This window comes from Esox lucius, chromosome 11, assembly GCF_011004845.1.
Source record: "Esox lucius isolate fEsoLuc1 chromosome 11, fEsoLuc1.pri, whole genome shotgun sequence".
In the NCBI taxonomy this organism is placed as follows: Eukaryota; Metazoa; Chordata; class Actinopteri; order Esociformes; family Esocidae; genus Esox; species Esox lucius.
The window spans coordinates 21,371,664-21,381,956 of record NC_047579.1 but is presented as its reverse complement, the minus strand read 5'-3'; the positions used below and the strand labels follow the sequence as shown (position 1 = coordinate 21,381,956).

The 10,293-nt window shown below is 38.9% G+C and overlaps 2 protein-coding genes across 2 annotated transcripts; one reads left to right on the top strand and one right to left on the bottom strand.

Moving 5' to 3' along the window:
* The first annotated feature begins 6,986 nt into the window (after positions 1-6,986).
* On the top strand, positions 6,987-8,069 carry LOC105012864 (dexamethasone-induced Ras-related protein 1). The gene is made up of 2 exons (XM_010873973.4): positions 6,987-7,320; positions 7,534-8,069. Exons 1-2 carry the CDS (start codon positions 7,050-7,052, stop codon positions 8,067-8,069), a joined length of 807 nt encoding a protein of 268 aa, XP_010872275.1. The 5' UTR covers positions 6,987-7,049.
* Positions 8,070-8,691: 622 nt separating this feature from the next.
* med9 (mediator complex subunit 9) lies at positions 8,692-10,293 on the bottom strand. The gene is made up of 2 exons (XM_010873974.3): positions 10,171-10,293; positions 8,692-9,887 (listed from the first exon to the last, which is right to left on the bottom strand). Exons 1-2 carry the CDS (start codon positions 10,251-10,253, stop codon positions 9,668-9,670), a joined length of 303 nt encoding a protein of 100 aa, XP_010872276.1. The 5' UTR covers positions 10,254-10,293; the 3' UTR covers positions 8,692-9,667.

Here is a 10,293-nt window from a genome sequence, read left to right as displayed (position 1 = left end):
GTGTGTGTGTGTGTGTGTGTGTGTGTGTGTTTATAGTATTTATCCTTTCTTATATACCAATAAGTAAAAAACAAACAAAAAATAATTTGTCTTTAGCATTTGTGGTGCAATCAGAAATCAAAGCTTAATTTTTTTAAATGGCAGGGAAAGGGGGTCAGCTGAGGTGGCTTGGGCATCTGTTTCGGATGCCTCCGGAACGCCTTCCTGGGAAGGTGTTCCGGTCCCGTCCCACCGGGAGGAGACCCCGGGGAAGACCTAGGACACGCTGGAGGGACTATGTCTCCCGGCTGGCCTGGGAACGCCTCGGTGTCCCCCCGGAAGAGCTAGAGGAAGTGTCTGGGGAGAGGGAAGTCTGGGCATCTCTGCTTAGACTGCTGCCCCCGCGACCCGGCCCCGGATAAGCGGAAGAAGATGATGATGATGATGATGATGGCAGGGAAAGGTGTTACATAAAAAAGTTGAAAAGGAACGTTTTAGAATTGTACATGAACATTTCATACAGGGCGTGGCTAGTTTACAAGGTGTTCCCATTAGTCATAAGATTTCCACTGTACCAATGGTTGCAACTGTATATAGTGCATCTGTACCTGTTGAAGAAAAGTCCTTAAGTGCACTGGGAGCACTGTGTCTGTGGGTGAGAACATTCCAGACAGTGTCTCCAAAGTGCCTACACTGTCGGTGTCTGTACAGTGTCCTCAAAGACAGTGTCTTCACTGGAATCCAGTTCCGCTGTATTGTCCTATCGTCACATTACAGGAATACTATCCCTTTCACGGTATCTGTATAATCTTTCATGTTCTAAATAATAGCCAAGACAGAGGCATGGGCATAACACCGCCTTAATTCCAAGAATATCTGAGTTGTTAAAGGAAGTCGTTGGCCTACTTTCCCACAGAGAATCAATACTTTTTGTATTACATTTTCTAGTCCTATTTTTGTCTCAAATAGGAGTGTTCCCAAAATTACTACATTTTGGGCTGCACGTTGGTCACAGAAGAAAAGCTATGGGGTCAGTATGATGGCTTGCTGGATACATATGCGTGTGCTAACAGCTAATTTCTCAGTTGATGCCATACTCTGCTTGCAAGAATTAGGAATCATATTTCTTACTGTCTGAACCCTTCCAGAATTACACTCAGAAGTCTATTTGTTCTGTACACCTGTACACATGCTGAAGACTTTTTTATGTCTGCTTGCCTAGGTTTTGGGGGGTTGAGGGATTGGCACATGTCATAGGCCCTAATTTGCTTCTCTCTTAAGTGTTTTTTTGCACATGGTTCTCAAATTGTTAAGCCAATCCTGTATTCTGGTGTTCTGCTTTTTGAAGATTAATCCTGCAATAACTGGGAAGACCAATCTGGAAAGTATGCATAAAGAATAAGAATAAAATATGGCCTTGATTCTGACTGTTGTTTTTTAAATGTTTATTACATCCCTCTAGCATCTAAACTAGAACAGCAGAAACAATGTATCTATGACTCTCGATGGCCTTAGCAGGTACTTTGATACAGGTAGCTAGCTTGGCAACTACGCTAATTTAATTCAATATTTGGTTTGGAATGTATTCATATAGCCAATTATGACTGTGATGTGTAATATAACCAAATGAACAAATGCTTGACTTCTTTGTGGACTAGGCTAGTATAGTGATGCCTGACAGAGAGATGGATAGGTTTAGCCTTGGTAGATGTGTACAGTGGATAACAGATACAGTAGCTGGCTTGGACATCTAGCTAATGGTTGTTTGGAATTCCCATTATATATATTTATATAAATATTTTATTCATTTGCCAAATTACTTATTTCCCTCATTAAAATGCAAATCAATGTATAACATTTTTTTTCTGGATTTTTTTTGTTATTCTGTCTCTCATTGTTCAAATAAACCTACCAATAAAATAACAGACTGATCATTTCTTTGTCAGTGGGCAAACATACAAAATCAGCAGGGAATCAAAATAATATTAATCCTCACTGTATGATATGTTACATAATGCTGAACAACACCCAAACCGGAATAACCAGAGACAATCGCTGGACCACTGTGTCTGCTGAGCATTCACAAACAACAATAAAACCAATACCCATTGAAATATATTTAGCATTTTCCTTGCCACTGTTCAGTCCATAGACACTGAATGGATAAACTCAGGGAATGGTTATTCTTTCAAAGTATTGTTACAAGCTGCAAGAATCCTGCCTCATACTGATCCGCAGTCATCCCTGGCTTGTCCGTGCATCGCATAGATAGGATGAAAAAAGGACTCTGACCTCAACCACCATTCTTGACCTTTGATATGAGGTCACTTTTGTGGAATGCAGTGTTTGGATTTAAACAACATGGGTCCCTTATGTCTGGCAAGAACTAAACACTGCATACCACAATACTGACCCCATTGCAACGGTCAAGCATGGGTGTGATGTTTGGAAGATGCTTTTCTGCATTAGAAACTTGCCTGCCATCATTGAAGGAACCATTCATTCTGCTCTGTATGTGTGAATTGTAAAAGCTATGCTGTCCACCAGTGAGCTGAATCTACTTGTGAGCTTGATCTGAAACTCACCAGTGTCATGCTGGAAGCAAATAATCCAAAACACACAAGCAAGTCTATGTCTATGGCTGAAAAGCAATTAACTCTGGGGCTGAATTTAAGCATTAAAGTTTCGAAATGGCTTAATCATTCTCTCTGCCGTTAGGATTTAGGGTGAACTTTTGTTGAACGAGAAAATGCAAGGAGGCCTATGGAAGAGGTTAGAGGTCTCTTTTTAGTGTAGTCCACTGACTGGGTCTTTCAACTTGATTGGCTGATCCTTATAACGTGATTAAAGTCATGTCAAACCAGGTCTTCAGGAATTTAGCTGAAATCCCCACCCCCCTGTAAACTTTAAAATGGTGGATGTCTTTAATAGTGATATCTATGATCTCACTGACTCCATAGTGGGAAAAATAGTGCAAAAGAACACGATATGCTACTCAAAGAAGAGGTCAAAAAAACACTGCCGGCCTCAGTTTATTTCTTCGCGTTAATTAACCTCTTTGAAAAGAAAATATATTTCAAAACAAATAATATAATAATGATAATCTGCTTGGACTAGTTTGCCAAGAAGTCAAGAGAACAATATATGGTTGCTATCTCACTGGGTACATGCATTCCACCGCTGCTTGCGCAAGCATAAGTCAAACATCTATGCACATTCAGGGTACAGACCATGTAGCTATGCCTAAGACCCCAGACATAACAAGGCATCGTAATCTCTGTTAGATATTGGTTTTGTAAAACTTGCTACATACTTTCTTCCTGCTCTTGGACATTACACATGTTGACTTGTTTGTTTTCAAACTAGAAAATAAAGTGTGAATGAGGTGCTGACTTGTAGAGGCTTTTGTCGATAATTGGTATTGTTCATGGCTGATTAGTCAGCTATCTAATAGATATATAATTGATATTGTTTAGCCTCTGAGATAGAGAGAGAAAAAGAGTGAGGAAGACAGACAGTATCCGACAGAAATAATGGGACCAGGAGATTTCTGTTGGATGGGGTAACAAGATATGCTATTGAGGGCTGGGAGAGTCCAGAACAAAACACCCCACTAAAGTGAGAATCTAATTGAATCTAATTTACATTTTCCACACCATTAGCTCATTTGTAAAACAAACTACATCAGACTCAGAGCTACCTAACGTTTTCTGTTGAAAAACCTAATTGCAGCATTTTTCAAGGTTGAAACTGAAAATAACTTCATTTTTCACAGTGAATTATATTATAAAGATGACATAGTAAAATTTATTAAAATGTAAATTACATACAGTACATTATTACCATAATAGCTGATGATTTGTTGCGGTCTCTTTATTTATGCTGTGTGTACATTTATTGAAATAGTTGTGTATTAGTTGTAAACCATGATCACCCAAATATGCATCTATAAAAAGTGAGGCATCTATTGTACAGTGCCTTATTATAACAGTGTTTATTTCCAGTCACATTGTCACAAGTAGCTACAATTGGCTAGTAGTGACAGTGCCGGGGGCAGAATGGTTTTATTTTTAGATTTGGTTTTAAAATAGATTCAGAAGCAAAACTATTTGCACAATCAACACAAAATTCCAATGACAAGCCTTATTAGAGGGGAGGCATTGACTTCATTCTGATTCAGTATTTCATCAAATGTGTTTAATAGAATGTTTCAGTCCAGAAGTAAAATTGCATCTGCATTGAAGACAAACAAATACATGTATAAAATCTGACAATGGGATATCAAGAAGCCTAGCAAGGAGATATATAGCCTAATAACCTTAACTAACTTAAACACAGGGGAACAATAATAAACTTTTGCCACATTAAACAACATATTTGATCACTAACGTTACTGCTCCCATTACATTTCTAAATGGTAATGAATAATAAGTAGCCTATTGTATGTGGTGAGGTTTGCTAATCTATTGTTGTGTAGCTGCATAGATTGAATGAGAAACAAACCAATGGTTTGCTTGTCCTCATATAATGGTCATGCAATAAAGGTCCATCTGGCTATTAATGGAGTTTACACTTTTTATTGCTATGTTATGTTGTTTCATTGCTATCCTATAGTTTATGGTTGCTCCGTGGATGACCTACTTAACTGTGTGACACCATTCTGAGCCAGAGACACTGTGACCCAGGGAAACAACATCTTTCACTGGAGTTACATAGTTTAAACAGAGAACTGTCACTATAACTACTTCCAAGAGCAACTTTGTCTTAGAATATGTAGAGTTATGTGTCAGTGTTGATGACATTTAATTGGCCTGCTAAGGCACTTAAAACTCAGGGAACATACTTTAAAGCTGTTACACTCTGAAACGTAATGAGACACTCTCTGAGCCTAACTACATCGCTAACATTAGACAATTTAATGGGAACTATAATGATACTTTTATTTTGTTAGGTTTTCCCTGAGTAAATGATTTTCTAAAAAAAAAAAATCTACACACCCCTTGCACAGTAAAATGTTGTTGCCATTTTTCCTGCCAATCTACATTAACCACATACCCAAATGTAAAGACAAAAATGTACAATGAGAAAATTACAAAAATATGTCTTCAATATCCATACTCATAACGTTGTCATGTTTTGGTGGAAATGGTAAATCTACACCAAATCTATATCAATACAACACTTCCCTTAGACCACAGGCGTCAACCCGGTTCCACAGTGCCAAGTGTCTGCAGGTTTTCACTCTCACATAGAACTCCTATGATTAATTAGGTCACTAACTAGTTAGGATCTTCCCTCACCATGGTTGTTTAAGTCTCATTTGGGCACCAATTGAAAGGAAAAACAAAGGCTCTCCGTGGAATCAGTTGGACACCTGTGCCTTAGACTTTGAGATATATCCTGTTTGTAACATTGCACTGTCTAGTAAATTAAAGTTACTTCACTATCAATACTAGCATTCAAGAGCGTCATTGGTGAAGCTACAGCACCTCTCAATAGCTAACTAGCAAAACTCAAGAGCTTGTTACCTATTTAGGATTTCTATCAAAATATAACTGTGAACAAAACACTTTTAAGGTCACTTTTCAATGTGTCATTGTAACTTTGCAACTATATTTACATGTGTAGATTAATAGAAAGTGTATGTTATTTCCTTAAAATGTCAAGTTTAAAATTGAGCAGGGGTTGTAGCCTAAAGTGTGCACTTCCACTAGCCACTGTAAATTAAAATCTAAACCTATAGTTCAATGGGATTGTCTATTTAAGAAGTGCAGTTTAATTATATTACTGGCAACATTATGACTTGGTCAATAGATCCTCTGAACGAAAGTAGTCTACACTTCTTACACTATTTTAAAAACAGAAACCATTCAGATCTGAAGCAAACTGATTGGAGCGTAAATGTACGCGGCAAATGTTACAGCCATTAATCAAGTAGTCTGGGAGAGGTAAGAATGAGAGAGCGAGAGGTCTTTCTTGATGTTCAGTTTTCGATGTATATCTCTTTTGTTTTCTTGTGATGTTGTGCATTAAAGTCTGAAACCGACATGCCAAAACGCTTTCTTCATTGGCATCTGTGTTAGTTACAGTTTGCATTATATTCAGTTGTTTTGAAAAGACCAAACAGAAACTTATTATAATAGCTTCCTATATTGCATTTGGGGGTATTTTCACTTTAATTGGGCAGAGGCATGCGGGAGAACCGTGGAAAAAGAGAACGCAGGTTTGAACCCAGGTCTTTGTCTGGGATTTGTAGCTATCAGTTTTGCCTGGGAGTGTTACCAACACACCACCGATCTGCACTGAGTTTCATTCTAGTCATTCATTATCGCCCTCTTTCGTTCCACAGATGTGTCCGGGGCAAGGGACAAAACTGAACATCACGTGAAACAGAAACTGGGCGGAAGACTATGGTAATTTATTGATGGCAGTGAAACATGTTATGGACGAGAAACACGCAAATTATAAATGTGCTCTAACAATAATGTACATCATTTGCACAACGTCTGCAGAGATCAGCATGAACACAATCACTTAATTAGTACATTATGTTCTTGAGCACTACTGTTTCAGAAATTACTTAAATACAAACCCCTAATGCTTGATGAATGCGAGTCAGAAGTCAGGCAGATTACATTTACATCATTAATAAATAAATAAAAAAAGCAAATGCCCAAGGTGTCGTAAAAGAAAACGTAAATACATTTTAGTAAGAGGTTCTGCGATAATACGGTTAGGCCTAAGTCAAAAACCGCACAATTGCATGTCACCATTACGCATGGTTTGGGAACATACTGTAGGAATGTTTTTGCGAAATAGTGTTTATTGCCTTTGTCTTCTGATTCAGAGGGTCTCGTAGACGGACGCAGATAATACCCCCTTCTTATGCACAGCCTCTATTGACGCGTAACTACCCGTGACGCGTAGAGGAGTGGTCGCCATTGCCTATATAAATCTAGTCCGCTCACCTCACGTTCAGCGAAATAGCAGATCTCCGAACGAGGGTACTGTAGCTCTATAAACCGGGGCTTGTATTTGCAAACATACTTCGGTGCGCAATCCTCGCCAGCATGATCAAGAAAATGTCACCTTCTGAGAATGACTTTAACATCCCGGCCAAAAACTGCCACCGAATGGTAATTCTGGGGTCTACAAAAGTTGGTAAAACGGCCATCATCTCCCGGTTTCTGAATGGTAAAGTCGAGGACCAGTACACACCAACTATCGAGGACTTTCACAGGAAATTGTATAGCATTCGGGGAGATGTATACCAGTTAGACATTTTGGACACATCTGGAAACCATCCCTTCCCTGCTATCAGGAGACTATCTATTTTAACTGGTAAGCTGAAATATTAATTAAATACATATGTAATAAACAAATATATGTATTATATAAAACACTTGCATGTAGATATCAAAAGTACAACTTAACTGAAATACAGACCGGCTTGCACGCGTAATATAAATGTTGTCATATGAATGCGTACTGTGCATGGAACGTATTCTATGTTAGCAGCCAAATTAATGTACGTTTCCCTTTCTCTCTCCTAAGGTGATGCTTTCATCCTGGTGTTCAGTCTGGATAACAGAGACTCATTTTACGAGGTACAGCGCCTGAAGCGTCAAATTTATGAGACCAAGTCCTGTCTCAAAAACAAAACCAAGGAGAATGTAGATGTCCCAATTGTTATTTGCGGGAACAAGTGTGACCGGGAGTTTAACCGGGAAGTTCAGAATGAGGAGATTGAGCAGCTGGTGGCTGGTGACAAACAATGCGCCTACTATGAAATCTCTGCAAAACGGAACACAAATGTTGACCAAATGTTTCAGACTCTTTTTACCATGGCCAAACTGCCCAACGAGATGAGCCCAGACTCTCACCGTAAAGTTTCCTTACAGTACTGCGAAGTCCTGCAAAACAGCAGTAGAAAGTCGTTCAGAAATAAGAAATGCAAAGACAATGAGGCATACGGGATTGTGGCACCATTTGCGCGGCGACCAAGCTTGCACAGTGACTTGATGTATATCAAAGAGAAAGCTACTGGCTGCAGTCAGGGAAAAGAGAAAGACAGATGCACCATATGCTAAGGACTTGCTTGACAATGCACATGGAGACATGTTACCAGGTGTCCTACACAGCTTTGCGGATGATACCAGCTAGGCCTATTGCAAGTATTCAGAGTTAGAGTCCATAAAGATGGTTAAAGGAGATCTGAGAACGGGTTCTGACATAGACGCCGTAAATGAAAGTGTCCGCGATTTGGCTGATTTCTCCTGTTTGTTATGACACTACGTGAGGTCAGGAGTTGTCCGTCAATGAGTTTTACTGAAATTGATGGTGATGGTCTGTGGCGCTCCACATGGTGGAAAAAATACAATAATTCCTGGAGTATACAGGTGACACCTCTTTCCATCTCTATGGCCTAACTCTGCATAACACAGAACTCCCAATTATCAGTGACAGCCAGGGGTGCCAAAACCACCAACACGTAAGCATGTGGGCGCTCTGAGGGAGCGTGGCATGGTCAGCCTGTCAGACATTTCCCTGTGGTGTAAGGGCAGTCAAATGTGATGTGACTGTAGAGTTAAGTCGCAGCTCAACAACAGCTGTAAAATATGCCTCTAGTGAATGCAGTTTGCAAAGACAAAACTATTAACATTTTGATATTTTTCTACATGGAAAAAAACTTGAATGTGTTACTGCCTTATGAACAAATATGAATGTATATTTATTATTCTTGTCAGCGTTTACATCTCATAAAAAAAGAATGAAAAGGAAATAAACAATTTTAAAAGTTTGAGTCTTTGTCATCCTTTCTGTGGTGCCACTAATGACAGTAAATTAGCACATCCTCAGACAGTTTCAGTTATACTCAAAACCATGAAACTAATACCATGGTCATCCTGATGGTTCATCAATCAGGATGACCATGGTAAGCAGTTTGACAGAAGTTCCTCATTCTTATGGTTTGTGGTATATGGTCTATATACCATGCCCCATAGGGGCATATTGGAGATATAGGCTACTAGATCCCCTTATGCCTTATTTCATTTTTGTAAACATTAACATTATAATGCAGCCTATAGGCATACCACACTAAAAACACTGTCATTCTTCATGGTAGACAATGTTATTTCTAAAAGCAGAGCAAGTAGTTACCATGCTGCATCTTATACAGAGCAGACTAGTTGGCAACTGTCAACAAGAAATAAACAGGCTTATTTTAGGCGTAACTGCATTGGAAAATCAGCAAAACTCAAGTTGAATAGTCTGCATCCACAAATCATTAACTTAAATAATTTGCTAATATAGTTCAGTATACATATTTTGTTTAGAAAACTACAAAAAAGACAAAGGGGATAGTAAATAATACTGAAATCATACCTGAAGGCAGCATTATTGACAAAAAAAAAGCCATTGTTATTGTGAAATACAATAGTGTTTGTTTTAATAACAGAGGGGGTAGAAGTCCTTAACTTATACTGTAGAATGTTTTAGGTTGGATAAGAAAATTATACAAAGCACGATATGGAGTCCCAAAACGATATCCATATGAGAAAGCTTATTTCCCACGATTCCAAATGAAGGTTCTTTAGTATTTGCCTGTTTTAAATACAAAAATATATTTCTCTTCCGTCTGTCTCTACTAGTTCAGTTAATTTCCATGTGGACTGGAAAGCGTCCTTCACGACGCTTTTGGAACCTCAAACATACACAAACTCTTGTATTTCTGCAGTAATTGATTCTTCGTGCGGACTTGCTCCCGCAGCTTCTCCAGTTCCTGCTGCTGCTCCGACGGGCTCTTGTCAATTCCTGGCATAGTTCCGATTTGTTCACGCGCATCCTGGATCCTCGTCTTCAACTTGGCTAGTTCTTGATGGACATCTTGACTATCTTTGTCCATGCTTGCCGAAGAGGGATATAATGTGGACGTTATATTAAGCAAATCATTGTCACAGATAATTCAAATTACACAACCAAAACAATCATTTGAAATGCTATATTACTGCTATTTAAACAACGTAACGTAAGCAAAGCCCAGGTGCAGTAGTAGCTTGATGCAACTGCTGTAAACAGTGTAGTCCCACAACGCGTCGGACCAAATAACGACAAATCGATCTATTACTTCTTCAATTTTTTCCAGGTCGTAACAGCATTTTACATATCTATACCAAATTCAAAGCTTACCATTTTATGATATCATGAACTACTGGGAGAAGAGAGTAATCATCGCTTTCCCGTTCCTGCTTTGTTTGCTCCGCTGCCATCATTGTCGATGCTGTTTGACAGGCGCATAAAATATACGTCAGC

What these genes read in the sequence shown, in the direction of transcription:
- LOC105012864 (XM_010873973.4), top strand. Translation starts at nt 7,050, where the DNA reads ATGATCAAGAAAATGTCACCTTCTGAGAATGACTTTAACATCCCGGCC. An exon ending in GAGACTATCTATTTTAACTG is followed by an intron (nt 7,321 to 7,533) that starts GTAAGCTGAAAT and finishes CTCTCTCCTAAG; the next exon opens with GTGATGCTTTCATCCTGGTG.
- med9 (XM_010873974.3), bottom strand. Translation starts at nt 10,253, where the DNA reads ATGATGGCAGCGGAGCAAACAAAGCAGGAACGGGAAAGCGATGATTAC. An exon ending in GTTCATGATATCATAAAATG is followed by an intron (nt 9,888 to 10,170) that starts GTAAGCTTTGAA and finishes CTCTTCGGCAAG; the next exon opens with CATGGACAAAGATAGTCAAG.